We start from the raw sequence: 19,485 nt of genomic DNA, 5'->3' as shown, positions 1-19,485 counted from the left end.
TTATTGTATTGAGATGTGTGGGTATATATTTTGGAACAGGGCAAATTCCCATTGTGTTCTAAGGTTGTATAAATATTTAAAATGTAATGGGTTTTTAAGCATACAAAAAAAGATGAGCATATAATATTGCCCAAAAAGAGACCCTAATAGTGATGTTATATAAAGTATTTACCCCTGGGAGCATGACACATTTACAGAAGTAGTAGGGCAGTGACCATCAGTACAAGCCCCTGCTCTCTCAGGCTAATAAAAGTAGGATTGAATGCCTGGATATTCATTCTTAAGGTGGGGACAAGGCAGACATCTGCTATCCTGGCTGTCACCTGGGTAGGTGCAATGGCAAGCAGTCTATTATCAGGATGTTACAAATTTAGATCATTAGTTCAGTGGCACAGATTACTCCTGTAATCAGACGTCGTGCCTTTTGCACTCTGGAATTAATTGCCCAATAATTACCAATATGATAGCGTAACCTGGGAGATGTGACAATACGCCCTTGTACGAACTGGATAACCTAAACTTGCACCTACATGCGCTTCGCCAATCTTCCAGTGATGAACACTCTGATAAAACAAAGTCAGTGACAAATCAAGAGACTGGTTTATTTTTCAGAATACACATGACTGAACAAAAGTAGCAAATCCAGACCTTTTACAATTTCTCCTACAATGCTTCCGTAACACACAACAACAAAAAAGCATGCAGCACTTTGCTGAAAAACAGACACAAAGTTCACTTTTTTGTATTTTTTTTTTCTTTTGGGTCAATTTCTGGCTGGGGTGGGGGGGGAAACCAATTTGCAAAATCTTAATTTTCACCTTGGGCCAAGAACTGCGGTCTTGCAGCCTTTGCTGGACCTAAACATGGGTTTTTCCTCTCCTTCTTGTGGGATCTTGCCATATTACCCTGGTACTGTAACTACCCCTGGTACTGTAACTACCCCTGCTGAGCTCCAATAAATTGAGTCATCACAACTAGAATAGGTGTGAATGATCATTGAAATGTACAAACTAATTTTCATTGTCTAAAGCACGCTGGTTCAGGTACCTCGTTTGATCATAAGTCACCATCTTCCAGCCTTGCTGTCCTGTGAATTTAACTCCTTGAGAGCTAATATTTAACAAAATAGCAGCATTTTTAACATACATGTTAGTAAGGACTCTGGTGGCAGCATAGTCAACAATCCCAAAATATAAAGGTGGGTACATTTTCTTAATGTGTCATAGTGAAACATACTCTTTTTAAATAACAACAGAAAATGCTGGAAAAACTCCGCAGGCCAGGCGACATCCGTGGAGAGAGAAATAGAGTCAACGTTGCAGGTCAAAACCCTTCGTCAAGACCTGAAACGTTGACTCTATTTCTCTCTCCATGGATGTTGCCCTGGCCTGCTGAGTTTTTCCAGCATTTTCTGTTGTTATTTCGGATTTCCAGCATCCGCAGTATTTTGCTATCGTACTCTTTTTAAAAAAAATATGGTTTCTACCTTTCTTGGATTTCCATACACTATCAGCTGCATCCACCAATGACACACCACAGCTGACCATAAGGAGAATGGGTCCTAGTGATTGTGTCTCGTTTTCTACCCCTGCCTGTGGGGAAGTTCCTCCTCACAGCACACTTGAGATTAGTAACTGAACATATAAATAATTGTAAGCAAGCCCCTGCGCTTCATGTTGCATTGTGTTGGGGCTGCAACAAGTTGCCCTGCTATTACTTTTTATTTTAAAATATATTTAATTATTATCTCCTTAAAGTTGCATTTACTTCTGTTTCCACTTTCCTTTCAGTTTTTTGATCCCTTCTTGATGCCATTGCCTTCTAGCTGAAGGCTAGTGTTGGTCACCACTACCATGACTTCAGTCAGTGCTACTGCACGAGCAGAAATGCTGTTCGGGGAGTGTGTGGGAACTGGACCATCCAGATCTGACCATTTTCATCTTTTTCTTAACCCAGATATATGTTGACACGCTCGGCATTCAGCAGTCAATCTGATCCATCTTTTGAAAGCTTCCGCTGAATCAGAACCCACTTCACTACATATTGTGCTCTTTCCATCCTTGTAATAATGACAAAAATACATGGTCCATTAGAAATATCAGAGAATTTTGCATCGGGTGTTTTGTGCTGCATACATTTAAAAAAATCCCTTTGTGTATGCTGTTGATGGTTCGATATCAAGTCTTCTATCCTATTTTCTTTTGACTATTAGCAAAGCCACCCCCAAAATGATGGTCAGATACATAAATTGCAAGCCCAAGTTAGTTTTTTTTGTGCAGTGTGCAGCACCGGCCGCATAAAAGTGTTCTTCACTCTTCCTAGCTGTCTGGAGGGGCCAGTCACCTGCCTTGTACAGGAAGCCGTAAACTTTGTGGAGGAGCGAATTTTGAATGAGGAACCGAAGGGCTCCCGCCGCCTGAGGGGACCATACCTGGCTAAACTTGAATTGATAAGACGGCTGAGAGAAAGGGGTACCAATGATGAACACAAACTTGGTGAGTGGTTAGTAGTTTACTGGATGTAAATTCTTCCCATTATCAACATATCACTTTAAATTTATCATGGAGAGTGAGGAGAGAGGTTAGGACAAATTTCTTTACACACAGGGTTGTTGGAGCATGGAATACCCTGCTCCAGGGAGTGATTGCGGAAAAAATTCAACCAGGAATTCCTGCTGCTGGTTGCTATCCATTGACCCTTGTTCGAAAGTGCACTTGTTGACATCCACTGAGGACAGGTTTGAGTTTAGCTGTGATGCCCTCCGAGATCAAATAGCCTGCCAACACTCGACATCCATGTTTTATGGGTCTAAAGGTAGTTTAGGCCAAGTACAAGAAGCTTTCTAGTGGCTGTGGAATATTCTACTAGAGTATGGGCCACGGTCTTCAGAAAGGAAAAGAAAGAAATCGCAATAATATAGTGCCTTTCAATACCTCAGGACATCCCAAAGTGCTTCACATTATTTTGAATTGTAATCACTGTTGCAATGTAGGTAAACATGGCAGGCAATTTTCATACAGCAAAGTCCCACAAACAGCAGTGAAATAAATTACCACATAATGTTGGCCAGGACACCAGGAGAACCCCTTGCTTGGTTTAACATCTCTTCCAAAAGATGGCACCCCGGGCAATGCAACACTCTCTCAGTACTGTACTCAAGTCTCTGGAGTAGGGCTTGAACCCACAGCCTTCTGACTCGGAGGCAAGTGTGCTGCCACTAAGCCAAGGCTGATGCCTAAGGAAAGCAAGTGAAAGATTGGAGAGATACCCTCATAGCACAAGCAGCTTATTGATTGTGTAACCGTGGTGCGCTCTTAAGGTTGGGACTGAACCTCATTGTTGGAGTAATGTAGGGTCATCAGATTTATCCAGTGAGCCATTGACCTATTCAGATCAGAGGCTTAACGCCTAATCTGTCTTGAGTTAGCTGATCACCGTGTAGTGGCAGTAGAGTACACTCAATTGCCCTTCTTTGAACAAGATAAATAAATAAACGTTCTTCCATTTTCACCAGAAGCAGCAAGTGACATTATGTTGGGTGCATAGTGTGGGTCTCTCCTTTTGGTTTCTCCACACCTAACATCTGAACAGCACTTTCTAAACCAGAAGCACCATTTCAATACATTATGTGAATTTTGCACTCATCAAGTTGAGGTTATCAGTTTTCAGCATGTTTCCTGCTCCTCTTTGGGGGAAAAAGTCCCATCTGAACAAGCAGGTAGGGTCTTGGTTTATTGCATCATTGGCACCTCCAGCAATGCCACACTCCCTCAGTACTGCAGTGAAGTTTCACTCTTGATTATATGCTCAAGTTCTGCAGTAGGGCTTGAACCTACAGCCTTCAGATTCAGGCAAGTGAGCCACGGTGCTCTTGCTTCAACCCTCAGATTGCGCGCACTGAAAGATTTCACCAATTCAGAATATTAGGCATCAGCGATTTGGTAGTCATTACCCACATTTACCTGTGTATTTTTTTATTCATTGATGGGATGTGGGCGTCGCTGGCTAGGCCTGCATTTAGTGCCCATCCCTCATTGCCCTTGAGAAGATGGTGGTGAGCCGCCTTCTTGAACCGCTGCAGTCCATACGGGATGGTTTCCTGGACCAATATGTTGAGGAACCAACCAGAGATCAGGCCATCTTAGACTGGGTATTATGTAACGAGAAAGGATTAATTAGCAATCTTGTTGTACGAGGCCCCTTGGGTCGGAGTGATCATAATATGATAGAATTCTTCATTAAGATGGAGAATGAAGTAGTTGACTCAGAGACTAGGGTCCTCAATTTAAATAAAGGAAACTACGATGGTCTGAGGAGCGAGTTGGGTAGGATTGATTGGGGAATGGCACTCAAAAGGGTTGACGGTGGATAGGCAATGGCAAACATTCAAAGACCGAATGGATGAGCTACAGAATTTGTTCATCCCAGTTTGGCATAAAAATAAAACAAAAAAGGTGACTCAACTGTGGCTAACAAGGGAAATTAGGGATAGCATAAGATCCAAGGAGACGACATATAAATTGGCCAGAAAAAGCAATAATCCTGAGGATTGGGAGCAGTTTAGGATTCAACAAAGGAGGACAAAGAGATTAATTAAGAAAGGGAAAATAGAATATGAGAGTAAGCTAGCAGGGAACATAAAAACTGACTGTAAAAGCTTTTATAGATATGTGAAGAGAAAAAGATTGGTGAAGTCAAGCGTAGGTCCCTTGCAGTCAGAATCAGGGGAATTTATAATGGGAAACAAAGAAATGGCAGACCAACTAAATTCATACTTTGGTTCTGTCTTCACAAAGGAGGACACAAATAACCTCCCAGAGATGCCGGGGAACATAGGGCCTGATGAAAGGGTGGAACTGAAATAAATCAGTATTTGTAGGGAAATGGTGTTAGGAAAATTGATGTGACTGAAGGCCGATAAATCCCCAGGGCCTGATAATCTACATCCCAGGGTACTTAAGGAAGTGGCCCTAGAAATAGTAGATGCATTGCTGGTCATCTTCCAGAACTCGATAGACTCTGGAACAGTACCCATGGATTGGAGGGTAGCTAATGTTACCCCACTATTCAAAAAAGGTGGTAGAGAAAAAGCGGGGAATTATAGACCGGTAAGCCTGTCATCGGTAGTGGGGAAAATGCTAGAATCTATTATAAAAGATGTAATAGCAGAGCACTTGGTAAGCAGTGACAGGATCGGACAAAGTCAACATGGATTTACAAAAGGTAAATCATGCTTGACTAATCTACTGGAATTTTTTGAGGATGTAACTGGTAAAATAGATAAGGGAGAACCAGTGGATGTGGTATATTTGGACTTTCAGAAGGCTTTCGATAAGGTCCCACATAAGAGATTAGCGTGCAAAATTAAGGCACCATGGGATTGGGGGCAAGGTATTGACTTGGATAGAGAACTGGTTGGCAGACAGAAAGCAAAGAGTTGGAATAAACGGGTCGTTTACCGAGTGGCAGGCAGTGACTAGTGGGGTACCGCAAGGATCGGTCCTAGGACCCCAGCTGCTCACAATATATATTAATGATCTGGACGAGGGAATTGGATGTAATATCTCCAAATTTGCAGACGACACAAAGCTGGGTGGGAGGGTAAGCTGTGAGGAAGATGTCGTGAAACTCCAGTACGATTTGGACAAATTGGGTGATTGGGCAGAAACATGGCAAATGCACTATAATGTGGATAAATGTGAGGTTATCCACTTTGGTGGCAAAAACAGGAAGGCAGATTATTATTTGAATGGCAATAGATTGGGAGAAGGGGAAGTGCAAAGAGACCTGGGTGTTCTTGTGCACCAGTCGCTGAAGGTAAGCATGCAGGTGCAGCAGGCGGTTAAGAAGGCAAATGGTATGTCGGCCTTCGTAGCAAGAGGGTTCGAGTACAGGAACAAGGATGTCTTGCTACAGTTGTACAGGGCCTTGGTGAGACCGCACCTTGAGTATTGTGTGCAGTTTTGGTCGCCTTACCTGAGGAAGGACGTTCTTGCCATGGAAGGAGTGCAGCGAAGATTCACCAGGCTGATACCTGGGATGGCAGGAATGACGTATGAGGAGAGATTGTGTCGATTGGGCTTATACTCACTGGAGTTTAGAAGATTGAGAGGGGATCTCATCGAAACCTATAAAATTCTGTCAGGCCTGGACAGACTAGATGCAGGAAGGATGTTTATGATGGCTGGGGAGTCCAGAACCAGGGGTCATAGTCTTAAGGATAAGGGGTAAGCATTTTAGGACTGAAATGAGGAGGAATTTCTTCACCCAGAGAGTGGTGAACCTGTGGAATTCTCTGCCACAGAGGGCGCTGGAGGCCAGTTCATTAAATATATTCAAGAAAGAGTTGGATATATTTCTTAAGGCTAAAGGGATCAAGGGATATGGGGAGAAGGCAGGGACAGGGTAATGAATTTGGATGATCAGCCATGATCTCATTGAATGGCGGAGCAGGCTCGAAGGGCCGAATGGCCTACTCCTGCTCCTATCTTCTATGTTTCTATATGGTGTAGGTACACCCACAATGCTGTTAGGAAGGGAGTTCCAGGATTTTGGCCCAGCGACAGTGAAGGAACGGCGATACAGGTCCAAGTCAGGATGGTGTGTGGCTTGGAGGGGAACTTGTAGGTGGTGATGTTCCCATGCGTCTGCTGCCCTTGTCCTTCTAAGTGGTAGAGGTCGCGTGTTTGGAAGGTGCTGTTGAAGGAGCTTTGGCGAGTTGCTGCAGTGCATCTTGTAGATGGTACACACTGCAGCCACAGTGCGCCGGTGGTGGAGGGAGTGAATGTTGAAGGTGGTGGATGGAGTGCCAATCAAGCGGGCTGCTTTATCCTGAATGGTGTTGAGCTTCTTGAGTGTTGTTGGAGCTGCACTCATCCAGGCAAGTGGAGAGTATTCCATCACACTCCTGACTTGTGCCTTGTAGATGGTGGAAAGGCTTTGGGGAGTCAGGAGGTGAGACACTCGCCGCAGAATTCCCAGCCTCTGGCCTGCTCTTGTAGCCACAGTATTTATGTGGCTGGTCCAGTTCAGTTTCTGATCAATGGTAACCCCCAGGATGTTGATAGTGGGGGATTCAGCGATGGTAATGCCATTGAATGTCAATATGAGTTCCCTTATTCTGTGCTTCTCCTTCTTACTGCTAGGGATCCCAGAGGAGCTGATGTTCCAGTACTTTGAGAGGTTTGGGGATAAGCCATGCTGTTATTCTGACCTGAGAATCTTTGCCGACCTTCTGTCACCGGAGCGGCATACACAGGTGAGACCGGGAGACTGGCAGAGTCTCCATTCGCTCAGACTGTGCGACAGTGAGGTGAGTGGGTAAGTGCACCCAGTGGCCTCAGCATTCAGTCAGTATATGAGTTGTTTGCCGCCTTGTACATTTTGTAAAATTAGAGACAATCATTTTTAATTGACGCACACAACTGATTCTTCCCTCCAGTCGGAGAATTCAGAAGAAAGTTACGTAGCCTTAAAATCAGAACTAAGCTGGTTAAAAGCAAATTCAGGAAAATTTCTTAACCCAAAAATTACAAAAATGTGGCACTGCCCCAGAAGGCCATGGATGCAGGATCAATTGAGATGTTTAACATTGAGATAAACGCCTATTGGGAAGCAAGAAACATGGAAAGGGCGGAGAATTGGGATTGAAAAAGATCAAGAGCTACGTTGACTATCACAATGGAGGAGTGGAGCAATGGCCTGTTCCTATGTCTAATTGAAAGTTTACACTAGAATTAAATGAGCAAGAGTTCCATTGCACTATGGTGTAATAGTGGTAAATTGAGACATTGTACCAATGCAGTGTTGCCACGAGGAATTGAATGAAGAGTATTTCTTCTGTATTGTGTTCATTTGAACTGTGGAAAACACCCAGCAGTAGGGTTAATTTGTAGGTTGTGCCTGGAGAGTATTTTGAGCTATAGAATGCTGAAGTGAAGTACTGAGTTGATAAGTTAAGAGTATCACACAAGACATGGGTTAGCACAAGATTATAGCATATGGAAGTTGGATTTGCCTATAGGGTATTGGTGTTGATTGAACCCATTGATACTGCAGCAGGTTGTCTGGTGTCGTGAGATTGCCCACTAATCGGCGTTCTTTTCAGAGCTTCATTTGTTCCTTTATTTGGAGAATGTCAATTGTTCCCTGCACAAGAAAACACCACTACAGGAAACTTTGGTTTATCCGGAGGTTGTATGTCCGGAATACTCGATCTAACGGCAAAAATCAGGAGCCGTTTTCTATAAGTTTTTTTAGTTCTCGTTCTTTTTTTTCCCCCAGTCAGGCACTGCAAGGTCTGTAGCTATAGCAACAGCTTCAGCTAGAGACGCTTGCAGCTGCAGCCGACTCTTTAGAAGCTGTTGCTAAGCAACAGTGTTTGTTGTCGGATACGGAGATGAAAACCTCTATGCTTCAACATTAACTTTGTATGTCCGGTAGTTTTGATAGATCGGCAACGCGTCGGTGCCGGATATCACAAAGTTTCCTGTAGTTCCAAACTGCAGCCTGTGTTGGCAGAGAGCCAGTAAACCAGATCAAAAGGTCACTTCAAATGTTACTCAAACCCAGACAAGTTTATGGCACCTTAGAAGTCGAGTCTTTGACTATTACATACTCGGGTCGCTGTTTTTCTTTATAGATTTATTTTAAAGTTTTTTGTCCATCAAAGCAAGGTCTGTCAGTGTTGTGGAATGGGACATTTTCCTATTTCAGACACTCATGCTCAGCAAAAAGCATTCTTGGCCAGATATGAGTTTTAACTTTGTACTGTTTCATATTGACTCCGCTCTGTCCTCTGTTTAGTTTTATCTTATCTCTGCCATGCTTTTGTAACCTAGAATTTCCTTAGTGTTCTTTCGAATGTGCACTTTGGCTGCCACTCTGGACCTGAGCTCATGATTTCTATCCCCTTTTTCTACTTTTGGCCCCCTCCTTTACTTTCCGTCCTCTCTACTCCTTCCCTTCGCCAGGCAATGCCACCTTTAATCTCTTTCTTCTCCATCCTCCAATCCCTGCCCCAATGCACCATTATTCCACAGCCTTCCATCTCTTGTGCTCCCCTCTCCCAGGCTTGAATCCCCACCCTGAGCAAGCCCTCGGCTGTCTTCTGTTCTTTTGTCATTCACCCATGGGCTCATTGTGGCACCTGTTACTGCTTCTTTAAAAGCGGTAGCCCCAATTGCTCCATCCTTCTCTTTTTAGCTGATTCCTTTGACTATACAAATTGAAGTTGTTTAACCTCTTGTCATCTTAAGAGTGCATATTTTCATGAATTTCTCTCTTTCCTCTTTCCAATTCCCTGCAATTATTTCAGCTTCCTCTTCTTCTGTCTTTCTTTAGCTATGTGCCTTTTTGCAAGAGGTGTGGGCATTTGAATGTTACTGTTTCTGCCTATTGGGAAAATAAATTGGGGATCAGCACTGGTGCGTGCTCTCATTTGGTGATGGGTCAGGAAGGAAGACCCATGATCTGAGAGATCCCTTTCCACATGGTCCTTGATGTATTGATACCAGTCCTTGCTTTTACCACCCCTGCTGAAAAGTGACCAATCTCGCCATGGGCCAATGGCAAATTTGAATATGAGCACCTTGGTGTGATTTGAGCTTCTACTTTGGTTTGTAACAATGTGATTTATAGGTTTAGTGTGTTTACTGATTGTATATGTCTGCATGCTAAGTGTGATGTTTACCGTTCTTGTTTTCTCTACAGTTCATCAACAAGCTGATGGAAGTAGTACCTCTGTCAGTATCAACAGAGTGTGACCTTGCACTGCCAGGTGACGTCAAAGCCATGCAGAGGCACATGTTTGTCATCCAGTTTGCCAGATTGCTGGGCCTTCATGAGACCTTGGACCAGGCACGGAAACTCAACCTTGTCCAAGAGCTGATGCAGAGATACAAGCATGCCCTAGAGTTTGGTGAGTTTGGTTTCAATAAATCCTTTTTGTGCTGTCGGGACGTGCCTCCCCATGATGTTGTCTCCTGTGTGGGTTTGAGTGGGGTGTTTGGTGTGCATTTTAGAGATTTACAGAAACTGATTTTTAAAAAATAAACGTCAGTGGGTTCCTCCTGATGGGTAAGTCTGAAGCCCAGATTTGGAGTCTCATTAGTGGTACTGCTGACGTTTAACTGACTAAAACTGTGCAGCTTACCAGCGTGCGGCATTGCTGAGCTGTGCCCTTCTTGTCTTGCAAGGACCACCTATCCGTTAGGGCATTAGCTTGTAGGATTATCTGGAGCCAAATGGGAAGAGTCCCAGTCTTTAGTAACGGGTCACACCATCTAGGTCTAACCATCCAACTATCACCAATGAGCCAGGCTAGCTGAGTCATTCATCGAGAGCCCTGGAGTACTGTAGACTTCCCCTGCTCTGGTATTGGATTGCCAAATTTGCCTCAGTGGGTTGTCTTTGTTTCAATCTCCTGTCATCAAGCATATCATCTTAGAACCAACTTGACCTCAGTTACCACCCCCCGCCCCACCCTTACCCGCCCAAAGGAGGATAGTTATTAGTTGCTCCTTTTTGATCTCATTATTATATTAAGAGACATAATGCTGTTCATTTTGAAAATGCAAACTAAACTTTTCAAATCCACAAGTTTTGACCTTGGATTCTTTCTTATTGTTCAATACTGTAGGTAGAAATTAAATGTTTAACAAATGAGAAACTGATCTTTTGTTGTAAAGTATGTGTACTTAATAATATAAGTGAAGACATTGAGGATAGAGGAAGCATTTTCCTAATCAGTGAGCACTTTAACCATGGAGCCACTTCAGATCTCAAGTGAGAGTACTCTGACAACATATCTCACTCCCAAAATAATCCTTTACTGCATCAATTTGACCTTTTTCTGTTTATTGACCTATAGCATCTAACTTTTATTAGCTGTCTAAGTAAGAATCTGCATTTTTTTGTTACTCTGGTTTCCTTCCTCCACACCTAAAGGTTCTGCATTATGCTGGGTATGGTTCTATGAGTGCCAGTTGTCCTGCTGAATGCTTGCCAAAATGGCCATTCTTCAATGTTGAATTTAGATACAGGGTATATTTGACCATAGGGGTGTCACAGCCAAGCCCAATCTTGCCATCATCTCATGTCCACAGATGCACTTTCCAGCAGGGGTCAATGACTAGCAATCGGAAGTGGGAACCCTGGCATTTTTTCCCCTCCCTAACCTGGAGCACTACTGCCAATTGTAACGTCCCTACCACCGTCCCAGTTGGCATTAGTTAACGCGGCATAGATTGGGAATCAAAACTGGGACCTTCCTGGTCAGTATGGCTCAATTGCACATTGCCAACTGAGCCATTGCAGGAACTGGTGATTATTGCTTTGTGCAGATTGTGAGGACAGCTTTACAGTGCACGCTTTTCTTGAACACTAATAGTGGGCCACATTTTGCTGTAGCAGGGCATCTGCTGCTGTTAGACTTGCCCTTGCACGGTCTGGGTTTTACATTTTTTGTGTGGCAAGTTGCTGAAAGTGCGAGTGGATAATGTCACAGCGAGGGAAACCAGGCATCTGGGACCTGAGTGAACAGGGCAAGCAACTGTGGATCTCCTTAACCAATCAGATTGAAGGATTGTGTATTTAAGAGCGCAAGGATTAAGAAGGAATTGTAAATTAGAATGGGTGAATTTAATGTCAAATCAGGTAACGAAAGAGAAATAGAGGGGGAAAGAAAAATCTTGTATTAAGAGAGCGAAAAAAGACACAGATAGGAAAGGTTTAAAAAAATTTTTTTTGCATTTTAATAATCTCCAACAACAATTAAAGCCTGAAGGAATGAGACTCTTCACTTGTAATAGCAAATTTTCAGCGCCAGAGAAGTTGTTTGGCTGTAATTACTTCTTCTCTTAGGCAGTCCCTCGGAACCGAGGATGACTTGCTTCCGCACTAAAAATGAGTTCTCGGGTGGCTGATGAGTCCAATGCGGGACCTACAGTCTCTGTCACAGGTGGGGCAGACGGTGGTTGAAGGGGCGGTTGGGTGAGGTGCTTGGGTTGACATGCGCTCCTTCCGCCGTTTGCACTTGGCTTCCGCTTGCTCCTGGCGAAGAGACTCGAGGCGATTGGCACCTTCCCGGATGCTTCTCCTCCACTTTGTGTGGTCTTGGGCCAGGGATTTCCAGGTGTCGTTGGGGATGTTGCATTCTTTCAAGGAGGCTTTGAGGGTGTCCTTGAAGCGTTTCCTCTGCCCACCTGGGGCTCTCTTGCCGTGTCTGAGCTCCGAGTAGAGCGCTTGCTTTGGGAGTCTCGTCTCGGGCATGCGGATGATGTGGCCCGTCCATCGGAGCTGATCGAGCGTGGTCAACGCTTCGATGCTGGGGATGTTGGCCTGAGCGAGAACACTGACGTTGGTGCGCTTATCCTGCCAATGGATTTGCAGGATCTTGCGGAGGCAGCATTGGTGGTACCTCTCCAGTGCTTTGAGGTGCCTGCTGTACATGGTCCATGTCTCTGAGGGATACAGCAGGGCGGGTATCACTGCTACTCTGTAGACCATGAGCTTAGTGCCGGGTTTGAGGTCCTGGTCTTCAAACACTCTCTTCCTCAGGCGACCGAAGGCTGCACTGGCACACTGAAGACGGTGTTGGACTTCGTCATCAACGCCTGCCCTTGTTGACAGTAGGCTCCCGAGGCATGGAAAGTGGTCCACGTTGTCCAAGGCCTCATCATGGATTTTGATAATCTGGGAGCAGTACTGTGTGGCGGGGGCAGATTGGTAGAGGACCTTTGTCTTGTGGATGTTTAGTGTAAGGCCCATGCTCTCGTATGCTTCAGTGAAGGTGTTGACGATGGTTTGGAGTTCGACCTCAGAGTGTGCGCAGACGCAAGCGTCCTCTGCATACTGTGTAATTCGATGACAGAGGATGGGACGACCTTGGATCTGGACTGGAGGTGACGGAGGTTGAACAGTTTCCCGTTTGTTCTGTAGATTAGCTCCACTCCAGTGGGGAGCTTACGGAGGGTGAGATGGAGCATCGCAGCCAGGAAGATCGAGAAGAGCGTTGGTGCGATGACGCAGCCTTGCTTGACCCTGGTCCGTACGTGAATTGGGTCTGTGGAGGATCCGTTGGTCAAGATCATGGCTTGCATGTCACCAGCATGGACTGGTTGGGCCAAATGGCCTGTTTCTGTGCTGTATATCCTATATGAAAATCTATCGGCATAACCCTCTATTATATGCTCATTCTGCAAGTTTATCAATGTCCCCCTGTAATTTGTTGCTGTCCTCCTCAGTATTGACTATCCCCCCCCCCCCCCCCAATTTGGTGTCATCCGCAAATTTAGAAATTGTGTTTTTGATTCCAAAGTCTAAATCGTTAATATAAATTGTGAACAACAATGGCACCATCACTGATCCTTGTGGAACACCACTACCATCTACTGCCACTGCGAATAGCTACCCTTTACTGTGTTGTACAGTTCTTTTGTTGCAGATTTTAAGGCTCATTCTGATTATGTTTAACAGGAACGTCGTGCTTGAAAACAGAGCTGCAATTCTCTGATAATTACTGTCTCCTTGCTGTGCATCTTCTTCTCGACATCTGGAGACAATCAGGTCAGTGATTTCCTCTTGTCTTTTAACCTGTAACCTGGCCAACTGAAAATGCTTATATATTCCTAGAAAAAACTACTGTATTTGAGACTTGTTTAACAAGGCCACAATAAGCTAACAAGTACTCTTTTCATCATCAGTATAAATAAACCACAGTTAAAATATCTAACATTTCCTGTTGCTGTGGTAATGTTGAAATAGCTCCCCTTTTGAGTTAGTTGTAAACCTTTAACTTGGGGCAGTGAATGCTGCTGCAGATTTCCTCAATGGTGCAATGCATTAGTGTATAGTGCCACAGAGCAGAGAGACATGGGTTCAGTTCATCATCCACCTAACTCTGCTGAGTTGGTGAGCTCCATTACTCCAGTGTGGGGAGAAGGCAAGTTGCGGTCAGTAGCCTTCTCACTGCAGGAGCAAATGAAATTGGAGAACACATTCATTTGCATTGAGAAACAGATTTGAAAGGCCAGGGCATGTACTGCAGGGCATCATGAAGGTTGTGAAGCATAGGCAAGTAGACCAGATAAGTCTTGTAGTAGTAGTAGTAATCGGGTAACGCCAAGCTTAAGCTCAACAGCTTGAACATTGTAAGAGGAATGAAAGAAGGAGATGAGGTGAAGCATTCCACAGTTCTGAGTTCTTGGGAAAGAATTAGAGTGGGAGATGGTGCAGTGAGTCTTCACTTCAAATAAAGGAAACCAGTGTAGTATGGCGTATTTTAATCTTTAAAGGAACAAGACAGGAAAGTTCAGAGTTGTGTCAGGTCACTGTTGCACACCTTTTTCGTGGTATTAGCAGAGGACTGAGACGCCGTTGTCGCTTCAGCTGCAGGATGTGTATGATCTGGCAAGACCTGTACAGAGTTTTAAAAAATAGGGTTTTTGTACTCTTTATTTAAAAAAAAAAAAAAATCTCAAAGATTTTATTCTGACATTTCCATGAAGACGTGCTTGTTTGCAATGTAAATTTTTTTCTATTGATCCAACAGGTTGCACCCGTGGTAGAGTTCTTATGTATACAATTATCTTTTTTTTAAAACCAACCCAGCCTCTGATCTTTGTGACTTCCGGAGGGGGTGGGGTGGGGTATTGATGCCTGATTTAGGAGGGCAGTGGCAGTGCCGGTGACAGATTGTGTTGGGAGGCAAGATCTTTCAGTTTCATGGAGTATCATACCAACTAATGTCTGTGATGTCAAACCCTTTGCTGCAGGTTGTTGCTTGTGCATTTGAACAGATCCTGAAGTTGACACCGTTTTCAGACATAATTGTTACACATTACACATGCAGATTAAACTCACTTCATCTCTTGGAACACATTCACTGACAGCGTGTCAAAAAATCTACCAATCAAAGAATACTTCAGTTACTTTTCCAATTAACAATAAATCTCCAGGTGCTGAAATAAAATGGATATTTCTTCCCTTCTCTCCCTCCCCACACCCCCGCCCCCCCCCCCCACACACACACACTGTGTCTCATGCTCTCGCTTAAACTCCCGTATACAAGCACACAGCAGTGTTGCCATTAATTGAGGTGATTTCTGATGCTCAACTTCCAAAATTATAAAATGTGAAACTAATTTGAATTTTAAAGGTTTGTTTTGGATGGTGGTGTTGTACATTGGCTGTGTCTTGATTCCTGCCATCAGATAGCAGTGTGTTGTGCAAATGCTGTACTGTAAAATGGGTATCCAAGCTTTTGGTCTTTGTGGGCTGCACAGCAGTATACCAGGGAGCCTCGGGGTTTAAATTCATGTTCCCATTAATTTTCAAGACTCTTGCGCTATGAATGCTAAGAGATCCGATTTTAAGATTTATGCACCAATAAGGCCTTCTCTAAACTTCCAGGCAAAATTCAAACAGCACAAAATAAATAAATATATATATATATTTTCGAATGGGGTGATTTTCTTTGTTCTGGGGGGTGGGAGAAAGTGTAAAGGTGTTGAAGAAAGGAAGCCATCTGCTGTTAAGTGTCTGTTGTTATGCACGGTTATGTGTCTGTTATTCACAGTTGGATCTGTGAACTGGTTCTCCTTCACTCCTTTGTGTCCTGATGTTCCTGCAGGTGAGGAATGGCCGCTGTGGCGGTCCCTGGCACTGCTGGAGGAGACCCTCTCTAACAGCCCCTCCAGTGCTCAGTTCAAGCTGCTACTCATTCGAATCTACTGTCTGCTGGGAGCTTTTGAGCCAGTCGTAGACTTGTACACCAGCCTTGATGCCAAGCACGTGCAGCATGATACGATTGGGTGGGTACTGATTTGCAGCCGATAGATTAGTGATGTATCAGTGGATGACGTGCCCCCCCCTCAACAAGTTAGATATATTTCTTAAGGCTAAAGGGATCAAGGGGTATGGGGAGAAAGCAGGGACAGGGTACTGAATTTGGATGATCAGCCATGATCTCATTGAATGGCGGAGCAGGCTCGAGGGGCCGAATGGCCTACTCCTGCTCCTGTCTTTTCTATGTAACAAGCTCTTCTCTCATTCCCCTTAACCGTGAAGGACGAGGCCACCTATATGTGCCTCTGGTTATGGGGAGTTGTGGTTTCAAAAGAAGACTAACGAATAAAGGCATTCAAGGATGGGCTCAAATCTTCTATTTTTGGCATAACTCCTACCACATAGTGGCTGTGCTTCTCCGAAGAGAAATATGTTTGTTTTAATGTCATCCCAGTCTCACGTGCAAGCCCATGGCGCAAATTATGATGTATATTTGGTAATCTTAACAGTCCAAATAGATGTGCGATGTGGGAAATGGGGAATGTTACTTTGATGCTTTTCTGGGGTTAGGAGTTAAATCACATCATGGGGTGTGTAGAGTGGGCTTTACTCTGTATCCAGCCTGTGACCTGGGTATATCAGGTGCTGACTGAGTTCCATTCCCCCACACTAACATCCCACACTCTGTATAAAACAAAATACAGTAAAACTTCTGTTACCAACCATAATGGAGAATTCCCTAGATTAGCAAAGGAAATTGGTAGGCAGTCTCCAAGTTTTGGTCTTGCTCGTATAGTAAGTGCCTCACTACTCTCAGCATGCAGGTACAATACAAATAACAAATGGAATGTAATTGTTCTTGGGCTGTGAGGTTAATTTAAACCAGAAAAGAGGAGATTGGTGTTTTTTGATTACATTTTGAACAAAACTTTGGCAAAACTTCTGGCAATTGATTGGAACTTGGATCAAGCAGATTCAACTCTATAAAAATATATTCTTTTCAAAAATATAAGTAACTATGGGAAGATCAATCCGAGGGTATTAAAGGTAACATAAGGCTTTTTAGTGACGATGTCTCTTCAGTGTTGGTGACTGACGCTGCTGTGTTTGACTGGCAGGTATCTGCTGACGCGATATGCGGAGCCACTGGGCCACCTTGCTGCTGCTTCCCAAGCGTGTAACTTTACACTCAGGTTTTTCCACTCCAACCAGAAAGATGTAAGTGTGGCGTAGACTTGGACTGTGAACGCGTTGCGTTGAAAGCGGTCTGTGTGCTTCATCGCAGTTCTTAGTCGTCTTGTTTTTGAATTCTCCCCACCCAAACCCGTGCAAAAAAAAAAATGACAGTCGCAATACAAAGCGGATGCTATTTGTATGTGAAAATGATTTTAAAAATGCACTTCATTGAATTTAAGTATAGTTTAAATTTCCTATTACCTCACTGACGGTCCACTTCCCTAACCTCTGATTGAGGACTACCCACAGAAAAGATGAGTTACAGTCCCTCATACAGGTACTCTTGGTTGGCTGACCCTGGTCCCTTTTAAAGCGCACAAATCTGTTTGAAAACATTACATAATTAATGTATTCCTCCTTTTTGGCCTTGATAAATTGAGTTTAGTTTGTCTGATTTATGAGCTCATCTCAACCCCTGGTGTTATTGGTTTATGCTACACTCCAGTCTTTCCCTATTGTGTGTGTTGCATTATTTAAGCAGTGCATTATCAGCCAAACCCATTAGAAAGCTACGATGATTTAGTGCATCATATGATTTTTGAATGTAGTTGTTAAATGTTACTACTAATCCCCCCCCCCCTCTCCTGTAGGTGGTGAATTGTGCTGAGGTACAGTTCCACTGATGCCTTTCAAAACCTTCCCTAGGTGGCCAGTCAGCAGGCAACTCAACCATGCAGGGCATCGTACTTGATCTTCCTCCTATCCTGACCCATTTATACACACGTTCCAGAAGAGGCTACTGGATACCAACCAGAAGCAGACAGCCTGGTTGTAATTTTTCCTCCCCCACCCCTTCAACAAAAATGTCAGGGTCCTGGACTCCAATTGTAGAATCCCCACCTCTGTCCCAGTTGGGATCAAGTAATTCAGCATAGATGAACCATCCTGGCCTGCATTGCTCCCTCACCTCAATTATTTTTTACATCCCTTTTTGCAATTTTACAAACAAAATACTTGGAGCTCCACTCATAGTTTAGTGGCGAATTGCACTGCTCCCAGTTTGTGCTGAGTTGGCTGGTCTCTGACAGATTGGCAGCAATGTTCCCTTTAAGCTGCGCGACTGCGCAGCGCTCTGGAGGTCTCGCGCAGCCGGCTCACCGGCATTTAAATAGGAAAACTGCATCTGCACAGAATTTTGAATGGCCTGTTAAAGGGGCCGCACGACCCAAAAAAAATTTAGAGGGAACATTGATTGGCAGTGGGAATGTTGCAATTGGCCTCAGCGTCTCTGGGCTAGAGATATCAAATCTCTTGGGGTTCCTGATCCTGATGCCTATCCAGTGATACCTGCTGGTAAGTATGAACGTGTGAACATCAGATGAGGGCAGGATTGGGCTTGGTTGTGACCCCCACCCCCACAATTAAGTAGCCTGCTGCACTCCCACGTGAAGAATGGCTCCTTGGATGTGTTACTAATGGGGTGTCCAAGTCTCGTGGAACTATGCCCTAGCAAGATTCACTGCTTTCAGGAGAGGTGGTGAGAAAACTGGATTTACCCTCTTTAGACAGATTTTACGTCAGTTTTCGGGGGATGTTTTGCTTCCTGACGTAGTGCTTGTAATAAGAGCCCGTTTTTTTACTCTGCTGTTTTACTTTATTTTTCAGACCTCTGAATACATAATCCAGGCATACAAATATGGTGCATTTGAGAAAATTCCAGAATTCATTGCCTTCCGGAACAGGCTGAACAACTCTCTGCATTTTGCACAAGTTCGCATTGAACGTATGCTGTTAGACCTCTTCCTCGAAGCAAACATGTATGTGTGGCTGTATCGTACAGTATTGTACCTGTGAAACAGTGCTCAGGTTTACTGCTTAATTGGTTTGCTAGTTTGATGGTAATTGATAGCATAAGTCAATTAGCCAGCGTTTCAATGTGTGACAGTTGGCTGTAGCTTTTTTTATTTCTTTTTTTTGGTTTTGTAAAAGTATATTTACATGTATGTTTAATGAGGCCATTTTACATTTGTGTGTATATTTGCATATATTGTATGAAAGTACATACAATATATATATATATATTGGCACATTTTATGCAGCCATTGTATATTTTGATTGCACTCTGCATGTGGAAGGAATGCATTGATGTATCAGATCTCTTGACATGGCTGCTTGCCCTGGGGGCAGTGTGGTCAGGGGTTGACGCAGTTTGTTTGGTCTCGGTTTCTGTGGCTGTAGCTTTGAGCGAAAAACAGCTCATCCACGATTGATAATTTTGGGAAAAGAATGTTGACGTAAGAAAACTACTAGGCACTTGGTCTAAGCGTTAAACAAAGCTTTAATCAACTGTTTTACAACATGGCAGTCTAGTTGTGTCCTTCACTAGTTCCTGTTAAGAATGTCCTGCGCAAGCTGGGCCCGTGCCCGAGTATTTATACTCTCCCTGGACAGCGCCACCCACAGGCCGCTCAGTATTATTTCATAAGTCTTTCTTTCATGAATGACTGATTCATGTCAAATGTA

General features: G+C 43.9%; 1 protein-coding gene across 2 annotated transcripts in view; it reads left to right on the top strand.

Moving 5' to 3' along the window:
- Positions 1-19,485, top strand: part of naa25 (N-alpha-acetyltransferase 25, NatB auxiliary subunit) — an 85,537-nt gene that overhangs the window by 29,800 nt on the left and 36,252 nt on the right. Inside the window, exons 10-16 of one of the 2 annotated variants that reach the window (XM_085961394.1) lie at positions 2,323-2,495; positions 7,146-7,258; positions 9,712-9,919; positions 13,477-13,566; positions 15,632-15,812; positions 16,905-17,004; positions 18,628-18,779. In XM_085961394.1, the coding sequence (XP_085817520.1) occupies positions 2,323-2,495; positions 7,146-7,258; positions 9,712-9,919; positions 13,477-13,566; positions 15,632-15,812; positions 16,905-17,004; positions 18,628-18,779 (1,017 nt within the window). Of the gene's footprint in view, positions 1-2,322; positions 2,496-7,145; positions 7,313-9,711; positions 9,920-13,476; positions 13,567-15,631; positions 15,813-16,904; positions 17,005-18,627; positions 18,780-19,485 lie in introns of both variants that reach the window. The other variant, XM_085961393.1, reaches the window with a different exon arrangement.

The sequence above is a fragment of the Somniosus microcephalus genome, chromosome 19 (genome assembly GCF_052327205.1).
Source record: "Somniosus microcephalus isolate GS21.2 chromosome 19, FLI_Smic_1.0, whole genome shotgun sequence".
In the NCBI taxonomy this organism is placed as follows: domain Eukaryota; kingdom Metazoa; phylum Chordata; class Chondrichthyes; order Squaliformes; family Somniosidae; genus Somniosus; species Somniosus microcephalus.
The sequence above is the reverse complement of the archived record's forward strand: the minus strand, read 5'-3'. Positions and strand labels throughout refer to the sequence as shown.